Raw genomic sequence first — 24,265 nt, 5'->3', positions numbered from 1 at the left:
CACTCCATAGAAGGCATAGCAGGGGTCTGAGGTCCAGCGGGCACGCATCCACTGAGGGAAAAGGTCAAGGCAGACTCAAGTAATAATAAATATATACAGTATCTCTATGAATCAAAGGAGGTCAAAGGAGGTCAAATGTCAGTGTAGAAATGAATGTATTATAGCTAAGGAACCCATGAAAACTGACTTGGACTTGGTCAAGGTCCTTTCATTGATCTGAACACAGCACTAGACATTGATCCTTGTGAAACAAGGCAGGGTTGATTGAAGCTGATCGTAAAGCTGGAGTTGCAGGGTAATAAACAGTCCAAGAGCAAAAGGACATAGGGACCACAGTGTTATCAGGAATACCACTGTGAAATTGCATGACATGCAGACTTACATCCACCTTGCTGGGGCAGTCTGGGTAGTGAGGGTCTTTGGGCACCTCACACTGTCCTGTTGTGCCATCCTTAACTGTGGGACAAAACACATGTATTAACAACAAACACCTCCCTATGGGCAGAATCCTTAAAAATACCTGCTCATAACTTTGCTATAACTCAGCCCTATGAGGAGAGCATGGAGCAGTTGAGGCAGGAACCAGACAAGCTTTTCAACTGGTCATACCTAAAAGGGAGCATATCTTGGCTTTAGCACTAGTCTATTGTATTAAAGATGAACTCTCCTTGCCATGGGGATAGAACAGAGCATTAGACAGACTGTTGGGTTAGTTAACTAGTGGCCATGGGGGTAGAACAGAGTGTTAGACAGACTGTTGGGTTATTTAACTAGTGGCCAAGGGGATAGAACAGAGTGTTAGAGAGACTGTTGGGTTAGTTAACTAGTGGTCATGGGGATAGAACAGAGTGTTAGACAGAGTGTTGGGTTAGTTAACTAGTGGCCATGGGGATAGAACAGAGTGTTAGACAGACTGTTGGGTTAGTTAACTAGTGGCCATGGGGATAGAACAGAGCATTAGACAGACTGTTGGGTTAGTTAACTAGTGGCCATGGGGATAGAACAGAGCATTAGACAGACTGTTGGGTTAGTTAACTAGTGGTCATGGGGATAGAACAGAGCATTAGACAGACTGTTGGGTTAGTTAACTCTACTGGTCATGGGGATAGAACAGTGTTAGACAGACTGTTGGGTTAGTTAACTAGTGGCCATGGGGATAGAACAGAGCGTTAGACAGACTGTTGGGTTAGTTAACTAGTGGCCATGGGGATAGAACAGAGTGTTAGACAGACTGTTGGGTTAGTTAACTAGTGGTCATGGGGATAGTTAACTAGTGGCCATGGGGATAGAACAGAGCGTTAGACAGACTGTTGGGTTAGTTAACTAGTGGTCATGGGGATAGAACAGAGCATTAGACAGACAGTTGGGTTAGTTAACTAGTGGTCATGGGGATAGAACAGAGCATTAGACAGACTGTTGGGTTAGTTAACTAGTGGCCATGGGGATAGAACAGAGCATTAGACAGACTGTTGGATTAGTTAACTCTACTGGCCATGGGGATAGAACAGAGCATTAGACAGACTGTTGGATTAGTTAACTCTACTGGCCATGGGGATAGAACAGAGCATTAGACAGACTGTTGGGTTAGTTAACTAGTGGTCATGGGGATAGAACAGAGCATTAGACAGACTGTTGGGTTAGTTAACTAGTGGTAATGGGGATAGAACAGAGCATTAGACAGACTGTTGGGTTAGTTAACTAGTGGTCATAGGGATAGAACAGAGCATTAGACAGACTGTTGGGTTAGTTAACTAGTGGCCATGGGGATAGAACAGAGCATTAGACAGACTGTTGGGTTAGTTAACAAGTGGTCATGGGGATAGAACAGAGCATTAGACAGACTGTTGGGTTAGTTAACTAGTGGTCATGAGGATAGAACAGAGTGTTAGACAGACTGTTGGGTTAGTTAACTAGTTGCCATGGGGATAGTTAACTAGTGGCCATGGGGATAGTTAACTAGTGGCCATGGGGATAGTTAACTAGTGGCCATGGGGATAGTTAACTAGTGGCCATGGGGATAGTTAACTAGTGGCCATGGGGATAGAACAGAGCGTTAGACAGACTGTTGGGTTAGTTAACTAGTGGCCATGGGGATAGAACAGAGCATTAGACAGACTGTTGGGTTAGTTAACTAGTGGCCATGGGGATAGAACAGAGCGTTAGACAGACTGTTGGGTTAGTTAACTAGTGGCCATGGGGATAGAACAGAGTGTTAGACAGACTGTTGGTTTAGTTAACTAGTGGCCATGGGGATAGTTAACTAGTGGCCATGGGGATAGTTAACTAGTGGCCATGGGGATAGAACAGAGCATTAGACAGACTGTTGGGTTAGTTAACTAGTGGTCATGGGGATAGAACAGAGTGTTAGACAGACTGTTGGGTTAGTTAACTAGTGGCCATGGGGATAGAACAGAGCATTAGACAGACTGTTGGGTTAGTTAACTAGTGGTCATGGGGATAGAACAGAGTGTTAGACAGACTGTTGGTTTAGTTAACTAGTGGCCATGGGGATAGTTAACTAGTGGCCATGGGGATAGTTAACTAGTGGCCATGGGGATAGAACAGAGGATTAGACAGACTGTTGGGTTAGTTAACTAGTGGTCATGGGGATAGAACAGAGTGTTAGACAGACTGTTGGGTTAGTTAACTAGTGGCCATGGGGATAGAACAGAGCATTAGACAGACTGTTGGGTTAGTTAACTAGTGGTCATGGGGATAGAACAGAGTGTTAGACAGACTGTTGGGTTAGTTAACTAGTGGTCATGGGGATAGTTAACTAGTGGCCATGGGGATAGAACAGAGCATTAGACAGACTGTTGGGTTAGTTAACTAGTGGTCATGGGGATAGAACAGAGCATTAGACAGACTATTGGGTTAGTTAACTCTACTGGCCATGGGGATAAAACAGAGCATTAGACAGACTGTTGGGTTAGTTAACTAGTGGTCATGGGGATAGAACAGAGCATTAGACAGACTGTTGGGTTAGTTAACTAGTGGTCATGGGGATAGAACAGAGCATTAGACAGACTGTTGGGTTAGTTAACTAGTGGTCATGGGGGTTAGTTAACTAGTGGTCATGGGGAAAGAACAGAGCATTAGACAGACTGTTGGGTTAGTTAACTAGTGGTCATGGGGATAGAACAGAGCATTAGACAGACTGTTGGGTTAGATAACTAGTGGTCATGGGGATAGAACAGAGCATTAGACAGACTGTTGGGTTAGTTAACTAGTGGCCATGGGGATAGAACAGAGCATTAGACAGACTGTTGAGTTAATTAACTAGTGGCCATGGGGATAGAACAGAGTGTTAGACAGACTGTTGGTTTAGTTAACTAGTGGCCATGGGGATAATTAACTAGTGGCCATGGGGATAGTTAACTAGTGGCCATGGGGATAGAACAGAGCATTAGACAGACTGTTGGGTTAGATAACTAGTGGTCATGGGGATAGAACAGAGCATTAGACAGACTGTTGGGTTAGTTAACTAGTGGCCATGGGGATAGAACAGAGCATTAGACAGACTGTTGGGTTAGTTAACTAGTGGTCATGGGAGTTAGTTAACTACTGGTCATGGGGAAAGAACAGGGCATTAGACAGACTGTTGGGTTAGTTAACTAGTGGTCATGGAGATAGAACAGAGCATTAGACAGACTGTTGGGTTAGATAACTAGTGGTCATGGGGATAGAACAGAGCATTAGACAGACTGTTGGGTTAGTTAACTAGTGGCCATGGGGATAGAACAGAGCATTAGACAGACTGTTGGGTTAATTAACTAGTGGCCATGGGGATAGAAAAGAGCGTTAGACAGACTGTTGGGTTAGTTAACTAGTGGCCATGAGGATAGAACAGAGCTTTAGACAGACTGTTGGGTTAGTTAACTAGTGGTCATGGGGATAGAACAGAGCATTAGACAGACTGTTGGGTTTGTTAACTAGTGGTCATGGGGATAGTTAACTAGTGGCCATGGGAATAGAACAGAGCATTAGACAGACTGTTGGGTTAGTTAACTAGTGGCAATGGGGATAGAACAGAGCATTAGACAGACTGTTGGGTTAGTTAACTAGTGGTCATGGGGATAGAACAGAGCGTTAGACAGAATGTTGGGTTTGTTAACTAGTGGTCATGGGGATAGTTAACTAGTGGCCATGGGGATAGAACAGAGTGTTAGACAGACTGTTGGGTTAGTTAACTAGTGGTCATGGGGATAGAACAGAGCATTAGACAGACTGTTGGGTTAGTTAACTCAACTTGCCATGGGGATAGAACAGAGCATTAGACAGACTGTTGGGTTAGTTAACTAGTGGTCATGGGGATAGAACAGAGCATTAGACAGACTGTTGGGTTAGTTAACTAGTGGTCATGGGGATAGAACAGAGCATTAGACAGACTGTTGGGTTAGTTAACTAGTGGCCATGGGGATAGAACAGAGCATTAGACAGACTGTTGGGTTAATTAACTAGTGGCCATGGGGATAGAAAAGAGCGTTAGACAGACTGTTGGGTTAGTTAACTAGTGGCCATGGGGATAGAACAGCGCATTAGACAGACTGTTGGGTTAGTTAACTAGTGGCCATGGGGATAGAACAGAGTGTTAGACAGACTGTTGGGTTAGTTAACTAGTGGCCATGGGGATAATTAACTAGTGGCCATGGGGATAGTTAACTAGTGGTCATGGGGATAGAACAGAGCATTAGACAGACTGTTGGGTTAGTTAACTAGTGGCCATGGGGATAGAACAGAGCATTAGACAGACTGTTAGGTTAGTTAACTAGTGTCCATGGGGATAGAAAAGAGCGTTAGACAGACTGTCGGGTTAGTTAACTAGTGGCCATGAAGATAGAACAGAGCTTTAGACAGACTGTTGGGTTAGTTAACTAGTGGTCATGGGGATAGAACAGAGTGTTAGACAGACTGTTGGGTTAGTTAACTAGTGGCCATGGGGATAGTTAACTAGTGGCCATGGGAATAGAACAGAGCATTAGACAGACTGTTGGGTTAGTTAACTAGTGGTCATGGGGATAGAACAGAGCGTTAGACAGACTGTTGGGTTTGTTAACTAGTGGTCATGGGGATAGTTAACTAGTGGCCATGGGGATAGAACAGAGTGTTAGACAGACTGTTGGGTTAGTTAACTAGTGGTCATGGGGATAGAACAGAGCATTAGACAGACTGTTGGGTTAGTTAACTAGTGGTCATGGGGATAGAACAGAGCATTAGACAGACTGTTGGGTTAGTTAACTAGTGGTCATGGGGATAGAACAGAGCATTAGACAGACTGTTGGGTTAGTTAACTAGTGGCCATGGGGATAGAACAGAGTGTTAGACAGACTGTTGGGTTAGTTAACTAGTGGCCATGGGGATAATTAACTAGTGGCCATGGGGATAGTTAACTAGTGGCCATGGGGATAGAACAGAGTGTTAGACAGACTGTTGGGTTAGTTAACTAGTGGTCATGGGGATAGAACAGAGCATTAGACAGACTGTTGGGTTAGTTAACTAGTGGTCATGGGGATAGAACAGAGCATTAGACAGACTGTTGGGTTAGTTAACTAGTGGTCATGGGGATAGAACAGAGCATTAGACAGACTGTTGGGTTAGTTAACTAGTGGCCATGGGGATAGAACAGAGTGTTAGACAGACTGTTGGGTTAGTTAACTAGTGGCCATGGGGATAATTAACTAGTGGCCATGGGGATAGTTAACTAGTGGCCATGGGGATAGAACAGAGTGTTAGACAGACTGTTGGGTTAGTTAACTAGTGGTCATGGGGATAGTTAACTAGTGGCCATGGGGATAGAACAGAGCGTTAGACAGACTGTTGGGTTAGTTAACTAGTGGTCATGGGGATAGAACAGAGCATTAGACAGACAGTTGGGTTAGTTAACTAGTGGTCATGGGGATAGAACAGAGCATTAGACAGACTGTTGGGTTAGTTAACTAGTGGCCATGGGGATAGAACAGAGCATTAGACAGACTGTTGGATTAGTTAACTCTACTGGCCATGGGGATAGAACAGAGCATTAGACAGACTGTTGGATTAGTTAACTCTACTGGCCATGGGGATAGAACAGAGCATTAGACAGACTGTTGGGTTAGTTAACTAGTGGTCATGGGGATAGAACAGAGCATTAGACAGACTGTTGGGTTAGTTAACTAGTGGTAATGGGGATAGAACAGAGCATTAGACAGACTGTTGGGTTAGTTAACTAGTGGTCATAGGGATAGAACAGAGCATTAGACAGACTGTTGGGTTAGTTAACTAGTGGCCATGGGGATAGAACAGAGCATTAGACAGACTGTTGGGTTAGTTAACAAGTGGTCATGGGGATAGAACAGAGCATTAGACAGACTGTTGGGTTAGTTAACTAGTGGTCATGGGGATAGAACAGAGTGTTAGACAGACTGTTGGGTTAGTTAACTAGTTGCCATGGGGATAGTTAACTAGTGGCCATGGGGATAGTTAACTAGTGGCCATGGGGATAGTTAACTAGTGGCCATGGGGATAGTTAACTAGTGGCCATGGGGATAGTTAACTAGTGGCCATGGGGATAGAACAGAGCGTTAGACAGACTGTTGGGTTAGTTAACTAGTGGCCATGGGGATAGAACAGAGCATTAGACAGACTGTTGGGTTAGTTAACTAGTGGCCATGGGGATAGAACAGAGCGTTAGACAGACTGTTGGGTTAGTTAACTAGTGGCCATGGGGATAGAACAGAGTGTTAGACAGACTGTTGGTTTAGTTAACTAGTGGCCATGGGGATAGTTAACTAGTGGCCATGGGGATAGTTAACTAGTGGCCATGGGGATAGAACAGAGCATTAGACAGACTGTTGGGTTAGTTAACTAGTGGTCATGGGGATAGAACAGAGTGTTAGACAGACTGTTGGGTTAGTTAACTAGTGGCCATGGGGATAGAACAGAGCATTAGACAGACTGTTGGGTTAGTTAACTAGTGGTCATGGGGATAGAACAGAGTGTTAGACAGACTGTTGGTTTAGTTAACTAGTGGCCATGGGGATAGTTAACTAGTGGCCATGGGGATAGTTAACTAGTGGCCATGGGGATAGAACAGAGGATTAGACAGACTGTTGGGTTAGTTAACTAGTGGTCATGGGGATAGAACAGAGTGTTAGACAGACTGTTGGGTTAGTTAACTAGTGGCCATGGGGATAGAACAGAGCATTAGACAGACTGTTGGGTTAGTTAACTAGTGGTCATGGGGATAGAACAGAGTGTTAGACAGACTGTTGGGTTAGTTAACTAGTGGTCATGGGGATAGTTAACTAGTGGCCATGGGGATAGAACAGAGCATTAGACAGACTGTTGGGTTAGTTAACTAGTGGTCATGGGGATAGAACAGAGCATTAGACAGACTATTGGGTTAGTTAACTCTACTGGCCATGGGGATAAAACAGAGCATTAGACAGACTGTTGGGTTAGTTAACTAGTGGTCATGGGGATAGAACAGAGCATTAGACAGACTGTTGGGTTAGTTAACTAGTGGTCATGGGGATAGAACAGAGCATTAGACAGACTGTTGGGTTAGTTAACTAGTGGTCATGGGGGTTAGTTAACTAGTGGTCATGGGGAAAGAACAGAGCATTAGACAGACTGTTGGGTTAGTTAACTAGTGGTCATGGGGATAGAACAGAGCATTAGACAGACTGTTGGGTTAGATAACTAGTGGTCATGGGGATAGAACAGAGCATTAGACAGACTGTTGGGTTAGTTAACTAGTGGCCATGGGGATAGAACAGAGCATTAGACAGACTGTTGAGTTAATTAACTAGTGGCCATGGGGATAGAACAGAGTGTTAGACAGACTGTTGGTTTAGTTAACTAGTGGCCATGGGGATAATTAACTAGTGGCCATGGGGATAGTTAACTAGTGGCCATGGGGATAGAACAGAGCATTAGACAGACTGTTGGGTTAGTTAACTAGTGGTCATGGGGATAGAACAGAGCGTTAGACAGACTGGTGGGTTTGTTAACTAGTGGTCATGGGGATAGAACAGAGCATTAGACAGACTGTTGGGTTAGTTAACTAGTGGTCATGGGAGTTAGTTAACTACTGGTCATGGGGAAAGAACAGAGCATTAGACAGACTGTTGGGTTAGTTAACTAGTGGTCATGGAGATAGAACAGAGCATTAGACAGACTGTTGGGTTAGATAACTAGTGGTCATGGGGATAGAACAGAGCATTAGACAGACTGTTGGGTTAGTTAACTAGTGGCCATGGGGATAGAACAGAGCATTAGACAGACTGTTGGGTTAGTTAACTAGTGGTCATGGGAGTTAGTTAACTACTGGTCATGGGGAAAGAACAGGGCATTAGACAGACTGTTGGGTTAGTTAACTAGTGGTCATGGAGATAGAACAGAGCATTAGACAGACTGTTGGGTTAGATAACTAGTGGTCATGGGGATAGAACAGAGCATTAGACAGACTGTTGGGTTAGTTAACTAGTGGCCATGGGGATAGAACAGAGCATTAGACAGACTGTTGGGTTAATTAACTAGTGGCCATGGGGATAGAAAAGAGCGTTAGACAGACTGTTGGGTTAGTTAACTAGTGGCCATGAGGATAGAACAGAGCTTTAGACAGACTGTTGGGTTAGTTAACTAGTGGTCATGGGGATAGAACAGAGCATTAGACAGACTGTTGGGTTTGTTAACTAGTGGTCATGGGGATAGTTAACTAGTGGCCATGGGAATAGAACAGAGCATTAGACAGACTGTTGGGTTAGTTAACTAGTGGCAATGGGGATAGAACAGAGCATTAGACAGACTGTTGGGTTAGTTAACTAGTGGTCATGGGGATAGAACAGAGCGTTAGACAGAATGTTGGGTTTGTTAACTAGTGGTCATGGGGATAGTTAACTAGTGGCCATGGGGATAGAACAGAGTGTTAGACAGACTGTTGGGTTAGTTAACTAGTGGTCATGGGGATAGAACAGAGCATTAGACAGACTGTTGGGTTAGTTAACTCAACTTGCCATGGGGATAGAACAGAGCATTAGACAGACTGTTGGGTTAGTTAACTAGTGGTCATGGGGATAGAACAGAGCATTAGACAGACTGTTGGGTTAGTTAACTAGTGGTCATGGGGATAGAACAGAGCATTAGACAGACTGTTGGGTTAGTTAACTAGTGGCCATGGGGATAGAACAGAGCATTAGACAGACTGTTGGGTTAATTAACTAGTGGCCATGGGGATAGAAAAGAGCGTTAGACAGACTGTTGGGTTAGTTAACTAGTGGCCATGGGGATAGAACAGCGCATTAGACAGACTGTTGGGTTAGTTAACTAGTGGCCATGGGGATAGAACAGAGTGTTAGACAGACTGTTGGGTTAGTTAACTAGTGGCCATGGGGATAATTAACTAGTGGCCATGGGGATAGTTAACTAGTGGTCATGGGGATAGAACAGAGCATTAGACAGACTGTTGGGTTAGTTAACTAGTGGCCATGGGGATAGAACAGAGCATTAGACAGACTGTTAGGTTAGTTAACTAGTGTCCATGGGGATAGAAAAGAGCGTTAGACAGACTGTCGGGTTAGTTAACTAGTGGCCATGAAGATAGAACAGAGCTTTAGACAGACTGTTGGGTTAGTTAACTAGTGGTCATGGGGATAGAACAGAGTGTTAGACAGACTGTTGGGTTAGTTAACTAGTGGCCATGGGGATAGTTAACTAGTGGCCATGGGAATAGAACAGAGCATTAGACAGACTGTTGGGTTAGTTAACTAGTGGTCATGGGGATAGAACAGAGCGTTAGACAGACTGTTGGGTTTGTTAACTAGTGGTCATGGGGATAGTTAACTAGTGGCCATGGGGATAGAACAGAGTGTTAGACAGACTGTTGGGTTAGTTAACTAGTGGTCATGGGGATAGAACAGAGCATTAGACAGACTGTTGGGTTAGTTAACTAGTGGTCATGGGGATAGAACAGAGCATTAGACAGACTGTTGGGTTAGTTAACTAGTGGCCATGGGGATAGAACAGAGTGTTAGACAGACTGTTGGGTTAGTTAACTAGTGGCCATGGGGATAATTAACTAGTGGCCATGGGGATAGTTAACTAGTGGCCATGGGGATAGAACAGAGCATTAGACAGACTGTTGGGTTAGTTAACTAGTGGCCATGGGGATAGAACAGAGCATTAGACAGACTGTTGGGTTAGTTAACTAGTGGTCATGGGAGTTAGTTAACTAGTGGTCATGGGGAAAGAACAGAGCATTAGACAGACTGTTGGGTTAGTTAACTAGTGGTCATGGGGATAGAACAGAGCATTAGACAGACTGTTGGGTTAGATAACTAGTGGTCATGGGGATAGAACAGAGCATTAGACAGACTGTTGGGTTAGTTAACTAGTGGCCATGGGGATAGAACAGAGCATTAGACAGACTGTTGGGTTAATTAACTAGTGGCCATGGGAATAGAAAAGAGCGTTAGACAGACTGTTGGGTTAGTTAACTAGTGGCCATGAGGATAGAACAGAGCTTTAGACAGACTGTTGGGTTAGTTAACTAGTGGTCATGGGGATAGAACAGAGCATTAGACAGACTGTTGAGTTAGTTAACTAGTGGTCATGGGGATAGAACAGAGTGTTAGACAGACTGTTGGGTTAGTTAACTAGTGGCCATGGGGATAGTTAACTAGTGGCCATGGGAATAGAACAGAGCATTAGACAGACTGTTGGGTTAGTTAACTAGTGGCAATGGGGATAGAACAGAGCATTAGACAGACTGTTGGGTTAGTTAACTAGTGGTCATGGGGATAGAACAGAGCATTAGACAGACTGTTGGGTTAGTTAACTAGTGGCAATGGGGATAGAACAGAGCATTAGACAGACTGTTGGGTTAGTTAACTAGTGGCAATGGGGATAGAACAGAGCATTAGACAGAATGTTGGGTTTGTTAACTAGTGGTCATGGGGATAGTTAACTAGTGGCCATGGGGATAGAACAGAGTGTTAGACAGACTGTTGGGTTAGTTAACTAGTGGTCATGGGGATAGAACAGAGCATTAGACAGACTGTTGGGTTAGTTAACTCAACTTGCCATGGGGATAGAACAGAGCATTAGACAGACTGTTGGGTTAGTTAACTAGTGGTCATGGGGATAGAACAGAGCATTAGACAGACTGTTGGGTTAGTTAACTAGTGGTCATGGGGATAGAACAGAACATTAGACAGACTGTTGGGTTAGTTAACTAGTGGTCATGGGGGTTAGTTAACTAGTGGTCATGGGGATAGAACAGAGCATTAGACAGACTGTTGGGTTAGTTAACTAGTGGCCATGGGGATAAAACAGAGCATTAGACAGACTGTTGGGTTAGTTAACTAGTGGTCATGGGAGTTAGTTAACTAGTGGTCATGGGGAAAGAACAGAGCATTAGACAGACTGTTGGGTTAGTTAACTAGTGGTCATGGGGATAGAACAGAGCATTAGACAGACTGTTGGGTTAGATAACTAGTGGTCATGGGGATAGAACAGAGCATTAGACAGACTGTTGGGTTAGTTAACTAGTGGCCATGGGGATAGAACAGAGCATTAGACAGACTGTTGGGTTAATTAACTAGTGGCCATGGGGATAGAAAAGAGCGTTAGACAGACTGTTGGGTTAGTTAACTAGTGGCCATGGGGATAGAACAGCGCATTAGACAGACTGTTGGGTTAGTTAACTAGTGGCCATGGGGATAATTAACTAGTGGCCATGGGGATAGTTAACTAGTGGCCATGGGGATAGAACAGAGCATTAGACAGACTGTTGGGTTAGTTAACTAGTGTCCATGGGGATAGAAAAGAGCGTTAGACAGACTGTCGGGTTAGTTAACTAGTGGCCATGAGGATAGAAAAGAGCGTTAGACAGACTGTCGGGTTAGTTAACTAGTGGCCATGAGGATAGAACAGAGCTTTAGACAGACTGTTGGGTTAGTTAACTAGTGGTCATGGGGATAGAACAGAGCATTAGAGAGACTGTTGAGTTAGTTAACTAGTGGTCATGGGGATAGAACAGAGTGTTAGACAGACTGTTGGGTTAGTTAACTAGTGGCCATGGGGATAGTTAACTAGTGGCCATGGGAATAGAACAGAGCATTAGACAGACTGTTGGGTTAGTTAACTAGTGGCCATGGGGATAGAACAGAGCATTAGACAGACTGTTGGGTTAGTTAACTAGTGGTCATGGGGATAGAACAGAGCGTTAGACAGACTGTTGGGTTTGTTAACTAGTGGTCATGGGGATAGTTAACTAGTGGCCATGGGGATAGAACAGAGTGTTAGACAGACTGTTGGGTTAGTTAACTAGTGGTCATGGGGATAGAACAGAGCATTAGACAGACTGTTGGGTTAGTTAACTAGTGGTCATGGGGATAGAACAGAGCATTAGACAGACTGTTGAGTTAGTTAACTAGTGGTCATGGGGATAGAACAGAGCATTAGACAGACTGTTGGGTTAGTTAACTAGTGGCCATGGGGATAGAACAGAGCGTTAGACAGACTGTTGGGTTAGTTAACTAGTGGCCATGGGGATAGTTAACTAGTGGCCATGGGGATAGAACAGAGCATTAGACAGACTGTTGGGTTAGTTAACTAGTGGTCATGGGGATAGAACAGAGTGTTAGACAGACTGTTGGGTTAGTTAACTAGTGGCCATGGGGATAGAACAGAGCGTTAGACAGACTGTTGGGTTAGTTAACTAGTGGCCATGGGGATAGTTAACTAGTGGCCATGGGGATAGAACAGAGCATTAGACAGACTGTTGGGTTAGTTAACTAGTGGTCATGGGGATAGAACAGAGTGTTAGACAGACTGTTGGGTTAGTTAACTAGTGGCCATGGGGATAGAACAGAGTGTTAGACAGACTGTTGGGTTAGTTAACTAGTGGCCATGGGGATAGTTAACTAGTGGCCATGGGGATAGAACAGAGTGTTAGACAGACTGTTGGGTTAGTTAACTAGTGGTCATGGGGATAGAACAGAGCATTAGACAGACTGTTGGGTTAGTTAACTCAACTTGCCATGGGGATAGAACAGAGCATTAGACAGACTGTTGGGTTAGTTAACTAGTGGTCATGGGGATAGAACAGCGCATTAGACAGACTGTTGGGTTAGTTAACTAGTGGCCATGGGGATAGAACAGAGTGTTAGACAGACTGTTGGGTTAGTTAACTAGTGGCCATGGGGATAGAACAGAGCGTTAGACAGACTGTTGGGTTAGTTAACTAGTGGCCATGGGGATAGTTAACTAGTGGCCATGGGGATAGAACAGAGCATTAGACAGACTGTTGGGTTAGTTAACTAGTGGTCATGGGGATAGAACAGAGTGTTAGACAGACTGTTGGGTTAGTTAACTAGTGGCCATGGGGATAGAACAGAGTGTTAGACAGACTGTTGGGTTAGTTAACTCAACTTGCCATGGGGAAAGAACAGAGCATTAGACAGACTGTTGGGTTAGTTAACTAGTGGTCATGGGGAAATAACAGAGCAGTAGACAGACTGTTGGGTTAGTTAACTAGAGGTGATGGGGATAGAACAGAGCATTAGACAGACTGTTGGGTTAGTTAACTAGTGGCCATGGGGATAGTTAACTAGTGGCCATGGGGATAGTTAACTAGTGGCCATGGGATAGAACAGCGCATTAGACAGACTGTTGGGTTAGTTAACTAGTGGTCATGGGGATAGAACAGAGCATTAGACAGACTGTTGGGTTAGTTAACTAGTGGTCATGGGGATAGAACAGAGCATTAGACAGACTATTGGGTTAGTTAACTCTACTGGCCATGGGGATAAAACAGAGCATTAGACAGACTGTTGGGTTAGTTAACTAGTGGTCATGGGGATAGAACAGAGCATTAGACAGACTGTTGGCTTAGTTAACTAGTGGTCATGGGGATAGAACAGAGTGTTAGACAGACTGTTGGTTTAGTTAACTAGTGGCCATGGGGATAATTAACTAGTGGCCATGGGGATAGTTAACTAGTGGCCATGGGGATAGAACAGAGCATTAGACAGACTGTTGGGTTAGTTAACTCTACTGGCCATGGGGATAAAACAGAGTGTTAGACAGACTGTTGGTTTAGTTAACTAGTGGCCATGGGGATAATTAACTAGTGGCCATGGGGATAGTTAACTAGTGGCCATGGGGATAGAACAGAGCATTAGACAGACTGTTGGGTTAGTTAACTAATGGCCATGGGGATAGAACAGAGCGTTAGACAGACTGTTGGGTTAGTTAACTAGTGGTCATGGGGATAGAACAGAGCGTTAGACAGACTGTTGGGTTTGTTAACTAGTGGTCATGGGGATAGAACAGAGCATTAGACAGACTGTTGGGTTAATTAACTAGTGGTCATGGGGATAGAACAGAGCGTTAGACAGACTGTTGAGTTTGTTAACTAGTGGTCATGGGGATAGTGAACTAGTGGCCATGGGGATAGAACAGAGTGTTAGACAGACTGTTGGGTTAGTTAACTAGTGGTCATGGGGATAGAACAGAGCATTAGACAGACTGTTGGGTTAGTTAACTAGTGGTCATGGGGATAGAACAGAGCATTAGACAGACTGTTGGGTTAGTTAACTAGTGGCCATGGGGATAGAACAGAGTGTTAGACAGACTGTTGGGTTAGTTAACTAGTGGCCATGGGGATAGAACAGCGCATTAGACAGACTGTTGGGTTAGTTAACTAGTGGCCATGGGGATAGAACAGAGTGTTAGACAGACTGTTGGGTTAGTTAACTAGTGGCCATGGAGATAGAGAGGAGCTTTAGACAGACGGTTGGGTTAGTTAACTAGTGGCCATGGGGATAGTTAACTAGTGGCCATGGGGATAGAACAGAGCATTAGACAGACTGTTGGGTTAGTTAACTCTACTGGCCATGGGGATAAAACAGAGCATTAGACAGACTGTTGGGTTAGTTAACTAGTGGTCATGGGAGTTAGTTAACTAGTGGTCATGGGGAAAGAATAGAGCATTAGACAGACTGTTCGGTTAGTTAACTAGTGGCCATGGGGATAGAACAGAGCATTAGACAGACTGTTGGGTTAATTAACTAGTGGTCATGGGGATAGAAAAGAGCATTAGACAGACTGTTGAGTTAGTTAACTAGTGGTCATGGGGATAGAACAGAGTGTTAGACAGACTGTTGGGTTAGTTAACTAGTGGCCATGGGGATAGTTAACTAGTGGCCATGGGAATAGAACAGAGCATTAGACAGACTGTTGGGTTAGTTAACTAGTGGCCATGGGGATAGAACAGAGCATTAGACAGACTGTTGGGTTAGTTAACTAGTGGTCATGGGGATAGAACAGAGCGTTAGACAGACTGTTGGGTTTGTTAACTAGTGGTCATGGGGATAGTTAACTAGTGGCCATGGGGATAGAACAGAGCATTAGACAGACTGTTGGGTTAGTTAACTAGTGGTCATGGGGATAGAACAGAGCATTAGACAGACTGTTGGGTTAGTTAACTAGTGGTCATGGGGATAGAACAGAGCATTAGACAGACTGTTGGGTTAGTTAACTAGTGGCCATGGGGATAGAACAGAGCGTTAGACAGACTGTTGGGTTAGTTAACTAGTGGCCATGGGGATAGTTAACTAGTGGCCATGGGGATAGAACAGAGCATTAGACAGACTGTTGGGTTAGTTAACTAGTGGTCATGGGGATAGAACAGAGTGTTAGACAGACTGTTGGGTTAGTTAACTAGTGGCCATGGGGATAGAACAGAGTGTTAGACAGACTGTTGGGTTAGTTAACTAGTGGCCATGGGGATAGTTAACTAGTGGCCATGGGGATAGAACAGAGTGTTAGACAGACGGTTGGGTTACTTAACTAGTGGTCATGGGGATAGAACAGAGTGTTAGACAGACTGTTGGGTTAGTTAACTAGTGGCCATGGGGATAGAACAGAGTGTTAGACAGACTGTTGGGTTAGTTAACTCAACTTGCCATGGGGAAAGAACAGAGCATTAGACAGACTGTTGGGTTAGTTAACTAGTGGTCATGGGGAAATAACAGAGCAGTAGACAGACTGTTGGGTTAGTTAACTAGAGGTGATGGGGATAGAACAGAGCATTAGACAGACTGTTGGGTTAGTTAACTAGTGGCCATGGGGATAGTTAACTAGTGGCCATGGGGATAGTTAACTAGTGGCCACAGGGATAGAACAGCGCATTAGACAGACTGTTGGGTTAGTTAACTAGTGTCCATGGGGATAGAACAGAGCGTTAGACAGACTGTTGGGTTAGTTAACTAGTGGTCATGGGGATAGAACAGAGCATTAGACAGACTGTTGGGTTAGTTAACTCTACTGGCCATGGGGATAAAACAGAGTGTTAGACAGACTGTTGGTTTAGTTAACTAGTGGCCATGGGGATAATTAACTAGTGGCCATGGGGATAGTTAACTAGTGGCCATGGGGATAGAACAGAGCATTAGACAGACTGTTGGGTTAGTTAACTAGTGGCCATGGGGATAGAACAGAGCATTAGACAGACTTTTGGGTTAGTTAACTAGTGGTCATGGGGATAGAACAGAGCGTTAGACAGACTGTTGGGTTTGTTAACTAGTGGTCATGGGGATAGAACAGAGCATTAGACAGACTGTTGGGTTAGTTAACTAGTGGCCATGGGGATAGAACAGAGCATTAGACAGACTGTTGGGTTAGTTAACTCTACTGGCCATGGGGATAAAACAGAGCATTAGACAGACTGTTGGGTTAGTTAACTAGTGGTCATGGGGATAGAACAGAGCTTTAGACAGACTGTTGGGTTAGTTAACTAGTGGTCATGGGGATAGAACAGAGCATTAGACAGACTGTTGGGTTAGTTAACTAGTGGTCATGGGGGTTAGTTAACTAGTGGTCATGGGGATAGAACAGAGCATTAGACAGACTGTTGGGTTAGATAACTAGTGGTCATGGGGATAGAACAGAGCATTAGACAGACTGTTGGGTTAGATAACTAGTGGTCATGGGGATAGAACAGAGCATTAGACAGACTGTTGGGTTAGTTAACTAGTGGCCATGGGGATAGAACAGAGCATTAGACAGACTGTTGGGTTAATTAACTAGTGGCCATGGGGATAGAAAAGAGCGTTAGACAGACAGTTGGGTTAGTTAACTAGTGGTCATGGGGATAGAACAGAGCATTAGACAGACTGTTGAATTAGTTAACTAGTGGTCATGGGGATAGAACAGAGTGTTAGACAGACTGTTGGGTTAGTTAACTAGTGGCCATGGGGATAGTTAACTAGTGGCCATGGGAATAGAACAGAGCATTAGACAGACTGTTGGGTTAGTTAACTAGTGGCCATGGGGATAGAACAGAGCATTAGACAGACTGTTGGGTTAGTTAACTAGTGGCCATGGGGATAGAACAGAGTGTTAGACAGACTGTTGGGTTAGTTAACTAGTGGCCATGGGGATAGAACAGAGCGTTAGACAGACTGTTGGGTTAGTTAACTAGTGGCCATGGGGATAGTTAACTAGTGGCCATGGGGATAGAACAGAGCATTAGACAGACTGTTGGGTTAGTTAACTAGTGGTCATGGGGATAGAACAGAGTGTTAGACAGACTGTTGGGTTAGTTAACTAGTGGCCATGGGGATAGAACAGAGTGTTAGACAGACTGTTGGGTTAGTTAACTCAACTTGCCATGGGGAAAGAACAGAGCATTAGACAGACTGTTGGGTTAGTTAACTAGTGGTCATGGGGAAATAACAGAGCAGTAGACAGACTGTTGGGTTAGTTAACTAGAGGTGATGGGGATAGAACAGAGCATTAGACAGACTGTTGGGTTAGTTAACTAGTGGCCATGGGGATAGTTAACTAGTGGCCATAGGGATAGAACAGCGCATTAGACAGACTGTTGGGTTAGTTAACTAGTGGTCATGGGGATAGAACAGAGCATTAGACAGACTGTTGGGTTAGTTAACTAGTGTCCATGGGGATAGAACAGAGCGTTAGACAGACTGTTGGGTTAGTTAACTAGTGGTCATGGGGATAGAACAGAGCATTAGACAGACTGTTGGGTTAGTTAACTCTACTGGCCATGGGGATAAAACAGAGCATTAGACAGACTGTTGGGTTAGTTAACTAGTGGTCATGGGGATAGAACAGAGCATTAGACAGACTGTTGGGTTAGTTAACTAGTGGTCATGGGGATAGAACAGAGCATTAGACAGACTGTTGGGTTAGTTAACTAGTGGTCATGGGGGTTAGTTAACTAGTGGTCATGGTGATAGAACAGAGCATTAGACAGACTGTTGGGTTAGATAACTAGTGGTCATGGGGATAGAACAGAGCATTAGACAGACTGTTGGGTTAGTTAACTAGTGGCCATGAGGATAGAACAGAGCTTTAGACAGACTGTTGGGTTAGTTAACTAGTGGTCATGGGGATAGAACAGAGCATTAGACAGACTGTTGAGTTAGTTAACTAGTGGTCATGGGGATAGAACAGAGTGTTAGACAGACTGTTGGGTTAGTTAACTAGTGGCCATGGGGATAGTTAACTAGTGGCCATGGGAATAGAACAGAGCATTAGACAGACTGTTGGGTTAGTTAACTAGTGGTCATGGGGATAGAACAGAGCGTTAGACAGACTGTTGGGTTTGTTAACTAGTGGTCATGGGGATAGTTAACTAGTGGCCATGGGGATAGAACAGAGTGTTAGACAGACTGTTGGGTTAGTTACCTAGTGGTCATGGGGATAGAACAGAGCATTAGACAGACTGTTGGGTTAGTTAACTCAACTTGCCATGGGGATAGAACAGAGCATTAGACAGACTGTTGGGTTAGTTAACTAGTGGTCATGGGGATTGAACAGAGCATTAGACAGACTGTTGGGTTAGTTAACTAGTGGCCATGGGGATAGAATAGAGTGTTAGACAGACTGTTGGGTTAGTTAACTAGTGGCCATGGGGATAGTTAACTAGTGGCCATGGGGATAGAACAGAGCATTAGACAGACTGTTGGGTTAGTTAACTAGTGGCCATGGGGATAGAACAGAGTGTTAGACAGACTGTTGGGTTAGTTAACTCAACTTGCCATGGGGATAGAACAGAGCATTAGACAGACTGTTGGGTTAGTTAACTAGTGGCCATGGGGATAGTTAACTAGTGGCCATGGGGATAGTTAACTAGTGGCCATAGGGATAGAACAGCGCATTAGACAGACTGTTGGGTTAGTTAACTAGTGTCCATGGGGATAGAACAGAGCGTTAGACAGACTGTTGGGTTAGTTAACTAGTGGTCATGGGGATAGAACAGAGCATTAGACAGACTGTTGGGTTAGTTAACTAGTGGTCATGGGGGTTAGTTAACTAGTGGTCATGGGGAAAGAAAAGAGCATTAGACAGACTGTTGGGTTAGTTAACTAGTGGTCATGGGGATAGAACAGAGCATTAGACAGACTGTTGGGTTAGATAACTAGTGGTCATGGGGATAGAACAGAGCATTAGACAGACTGTTGGGTTAGTTAACTAGTGTCCATGGGGATAGAACAGAGCGTTAGACAGACTGTTGGGTTAGTTAACTAGTGGTCATGGGGATAGAACAGAGCATTAGACAGACTGTTGGGTTAGTTAACTAGTGTCCATGGGGATAGAACAGAGCGTTAGACAGACTGTTGGGTTAGTTAACTAGTGGTCATGGGGATAGAACAGAGCATTAGACAGACTGTTGGGTTAGTTAACTAGTGGTCTTTGGGGTTAGTTAACTAGTGGTCATGGGGAAAGAACAGAGCATTAGACAGACTGTTGGGTTAGTTAACTAGTTGTCATGGGGATAGAACAGAGCATTAGACAGACTGTTGGGTTAGTTAACTAGTGGCCATGGGGATAGAACAGAGCATTAGACAGACTGTTGGGTTAGTTAACTAGTGTCCATGGGGATAGAACAGAGCGTTAGACAGACTGTTGGGTTAGTTAACTAGTGGCCATGGGGATAGAACAGAGTGTTAGACAGACTGTTGGGTTAGTTAACTAGTGTCCATGGGGATAGAACAGAGCGTTAGACAGACTGTTGGGTTAGTTAACTAGTGGTCATGGGGATAGAACAGAGCATTAGACAGACTGTTGGGTTAGTTAACTCTACTGGCCATGGGGATAAAACAGAGCATTAGACAGACTGTTGGGTTAGTTAACTAGTGGTCATGGGGATAGAACAGAGCATTAGACAGACTGTTGGGTTAGTTAACTAGTGGTCATGGGGGTTAGTTAACTAGTGGTCATGGGGAAAGAAAAGAGCATTAGACAGACTGTTGGGTTAGTTAACTAGTTGTCATGGGGATAGAACAGAGCAATAGACAGACTGTTGGGTTAGTTAACTAGTGGCCATGGGGATAGAACAGAGTGTTAGACAGACTGTTGGGTTAGTTAACTAGTGTCCATGGGGATAGAACAGAGTGTTAGACAGACTGTTGGGTTAGTTAACTAGTGGCCATGGGGATAGAACAGAGTGTTAGACAGACTGTTGGGTTAGTTAACTAGTGTCCATGGGGATAGAACAGAGCGTTAGACAGACTGTTGGGTTAGTTAACTAGTGGTCATGGGGATAGAACAGAGCATTAGACAGACTGTTGGGTTAGTTAACTCTACTGGCCATGGGGATAAAACAGAGCATTAGACAGACTGTTGGGTTAGTTAACTAGTGGTCATGGGGATAGAACAGAGCATTAGACAGACTGTTGGGTTAGTTAACTAGTGGTCATGGGGGTTAGTTAACTAGTGGTCATGGGGAAAGAAAAGAGCATTAGACAGACTGTTGGGTTAGTTAACTAGTGGTCATGGGGATAGAACAGAGCATTAGACAGACTGTTGGGTTAGATAACTAGTGGTCATGGGGATAGAACAGAGCATTAGACAGACTGTTGGGTTAGTTAACTAGTGTCCATGGGGATAGAACAGAGCGTTAGACAGACTGTTGGGTTAGTTAACTAGTGGTCATGGGGATAGAACAGAGCATTAGACAGACTGTTGGGTTAGTTAACTCTACTGGCCATGGGGATAAAACAGAGCATTAGACAGACTGTTGGGTTAGTTAACTAGTGGTCATGGGGATAGAACAGAGCATTAGACAGACTGTTGGGTTAGTTAACTAGTGGTCATGGGGATAGAACAGAGCATTAGACAGACTGTTGGGTTAGTTAACTAGTGGTCATGGGGATAGAACAGAGCATTAGACAGACTGTTGGGTTAGATAACTAGTGGTCATGGGGATAGAACAGAGCATTAGACAGACTGTTGGGTTAGTTAACTAGTGGCCATGGGGATAGAACAGAGCATTAGACAGACTGTTGGGTTAATTAACTAGTGGCCATGGGGATAGAAAAGAGCGTTAGACAGACTGTTGGGTTAGTTAACTAGTGGCCATGAGGATAGAACAGAGCTTTAGACAGACTGTTGGGTTAGTTAACTAGTGGTCATGGGGATAGAACAGAGCATTAGACAGACTGTTGGGTTAGTTAACTAGTGGTCATGGGGATAGAACAGAGCATTAGACAGACTGTTGGGTTAGTTAACTAGTGGTCTTTGGGGTTAGTTAACTAGTGGTCATGGGGAAAGAACAGAGCATTAGACAGACTGTTGGGTTAGTTAACTAGTTGTCATGGGGATAGAACAGAGCATTAGACAGACTGTTGGGTTAGTTAACTAGTGGCCATGGGGATAGAACAGAGCATTAGACAGACTGTTGGGTTAGTTAACTAGTGGTCATGGGGATAGAACAGAGCGTTAGACAGACTGTTGGGTTTGTTAACTAGTGGTCATGGGGATAGAACAGAGCATTAGACAGACTGTTGGGTTAGTTAACTAGTGGCCATGGGGATAGAACAGAGCGTTAGACAGACTGTTGGGTTAGTTAACTAGTGGTCATGGGGATAGAACAGAGCATTAGACAGACTGTTGGGTTAGTTAACTAGTGGCCATGGGGATAGAACAGAGCATTAGACAGACTGTTGGGTTAGTTAACTAGTGGTCATGGGGATAGAACAGAGCGTAAGACAGACTGTTGGGTTTGTTAACTAGTGGTCATGGGGATAGAACAGAGCATTAGACAGACTGTTGGGTTAGTTAACTAGTGGCCATGGGGATAGAACAGAGCGTAGACAGACTGTTGGGTTAGTTAACTAGTGGCCATGGGGATAGAACAGAGCGTTAGACAGACTGTTGGGTTAGTTAACTAGTGGTCATGGGGATAGAACAGAGCATTAGACAGACTGTTGGGTTAGTTAACTAGTGGTCATGGGGATAGAACAGAGCATTAGACAGACTGTTGGGTTAGTTAACTAGTGGTCATGGGGGTTAGTTAACTAGTGGTCATGGGGAAAGAACAGAGCATTAGACAGACTGTTGGGTTAGTTAACTAGTGGTCATGGGGATAGAACAGAGCATTAGACAGACTGTTGGGTTAGTTAACTAGTGGTCATGGGGGTTAGTTAACTAGTGGTCATGGGGAAAGAACAGAGCATTAGACAGATTGTTGGGTTAGTTAACTAGTGGTCATGGGGATAGAACAGAGCATTAGACAGACTGTTGGGTTAGATAACTAGTGGTCATGGGGATAGAACAGAGCATTAGACAGACTGTTGGGTTAGTTAACTAGTGGCCATGGGGATAGAACAGAGCATTAGACAGACTGTTGGGTTAATTAACTAGTGGCCATGGGGATAGAAAAGAGCGTTAGACAGACTGTTGGGTTAGTTAACTAGTGGCCATGAGGATAGAACAGAGCTTTAGACAGACTGTTGGGTTAGTTAACTAGTGGTCATGGGGATAGAACAGAGCATTAGACAGACTGTTGGGTTAGTTAAATCTACTGGCCATGGGGATAGAACAGAGCAATAGACAGACTGTTGGGTTAGTTAACTAGTGGTCATGGGGATAGAACAGAGCATTAGACAGACTGTTGGGTTAGTTAACCTGTTGAGGACACCCCCCCTTCTTCTCAATTTTCCGCCTGAAGAGATACCCTAATCTAACTGCCTGCAGCTCAGGCCCAGAAGCAAGGATATGCATATTCTTGGTATCATTTGAAAGGAAACATTCTGAAGTTTGTGGCAATGTAAATTTGAATGTAGGAGAATGTAACACAATAGATCTGGTAGAAGAAAAGAGAAAGAAAGACCATACGTTTTCTGTTTGTTATTGTTGTAGCATCATCTTTCAATGTTCAACAAATGCCAAACAGTCAGATAGGATGCTGGGGACAATTTAGTTGGAGAACACATGAGGGCAACTGTAGTTGTGCAAAGTTTCAGATTGATAACTTCAAAAATGAGTGAGCTACATGACATTTAGCATGAAGTCACCCAGGTGTCCCCCACAAGTTTCCCTAATGTGTCCAAGTGGCCGAATTGGTGAAGTGATATATTTTTATGCCACTAACTATATACAACATAACAATATGCAATTGTATTATAAAAAAACACTTTTATAAAAATGTGGCACTTTTTAATATTTTTAATACATTTTTATGCAAATAACTATATAAAATATTTCTTTGTAAAAATGTGCAAAAGTTATTGGTCAGAAAAGAGTTGTCAAAAGAAGGTACTTTTTTTGTGCAAATAACTATATACAAAGTAGGAAAATGCAAATCCAACAATTTTTTTTAATGAAAGTGTGCAAAAAATATTGGTCAGAAAAGTTGTCAAACGGTACATTTTTAGTGCAAATAACTATATACAAAGTAGGAAAATGCAAATCCAACAAACAATTTTTTGGAATAAAATGTGCAAAAAATATTGGTCAGAAAAGTTGTCAAACGGTACATTTTTAGTGCAAATAACTATATACAAAGTAGGAAAATGCAAATCCAACAAACAATTTTTTGGAATAAAATGTGCAAAAAATATTGGTCAGAAAAGTTGTCAAACGGTACATTTTTAGTGCAAATAACTATATACAAAGTAGGAAAATGCAAATCCAACAAACAATTTTTTGGAATAAAATGTGCAAAAAATATTGGTCAGAAAAGTTGTCAAACGGTACATTTTTAGTGCAAATAACTATATACAAAGTAGGAAAATGCAAATCCAACAATTTTTTTTAATGAAAGTGTGCAAAAAATATTGGTCAGAAAAGTTGTCAAACGGTACATTTTTAGTGCAAATAACTATATACAAAGTAGGAAAATGCAAATCCAACAAACAATTTTTTGGAATAAAATGTGCAAAAAATATTGGTCAGAAAAGTTGTCAAACGGTACATTTTTTGTGCAAATAACTATACAAAGTAAGAAAAAGCAAATACAACAAACAATTTT

General features: G+C 43.5%; 1 protein-coding gene across 3 annotated transcripts in view; it reads right to left on the bottom strand.

Annotated features, from left to right (window-relative positions):
• Positions 1–24,265, bottom strand: part of LOC115171395 (alpha-1,6-mannosylglycoprotein 6-beta-N-acetylglucosaminyltransferase B) — a 150,434-nt gene that overhangs the window by 43,810 nt on the left and 82,359 nt on the right. For all 3 annotated transcript variants that reach the window (XM_029728163.1, XM_029728164.1, XM_029728165.1), the window contains 2 exons: positions 383–456; positions 1–51 (listed from right to left, as the gene is read on the bottom strand). The exon at positions 1–51 is cut by the window's left edge and continues 117 nt beyond it. In XM_029728163.1, coding sequence (XP_029584023.1) covers positions 1–51; positions 383–456 — 125 coding nt within the window. The remainder of the gene's footprint in view (positions 52–382; positions 457–24,265) is intronic.

This window comes from Salmo trutta, chromosome 32, assembly GCF_901001165.1.
Source record: "Salmo trutta chromosome 32, fSalTru1.1, whole genome shotgun sequence".
Lineage (NCBI taxonomy): Eukaryota > Metazoa > Chordata > Actinopteri > Salmoniformes > Salmonidae > Salmo > Salmo trutta.
The sequence above is the reverse complement of the archived record's forward strand: the minus strand, read 5'-3'. Positions and strand labels throughout refer to the sequence as shown.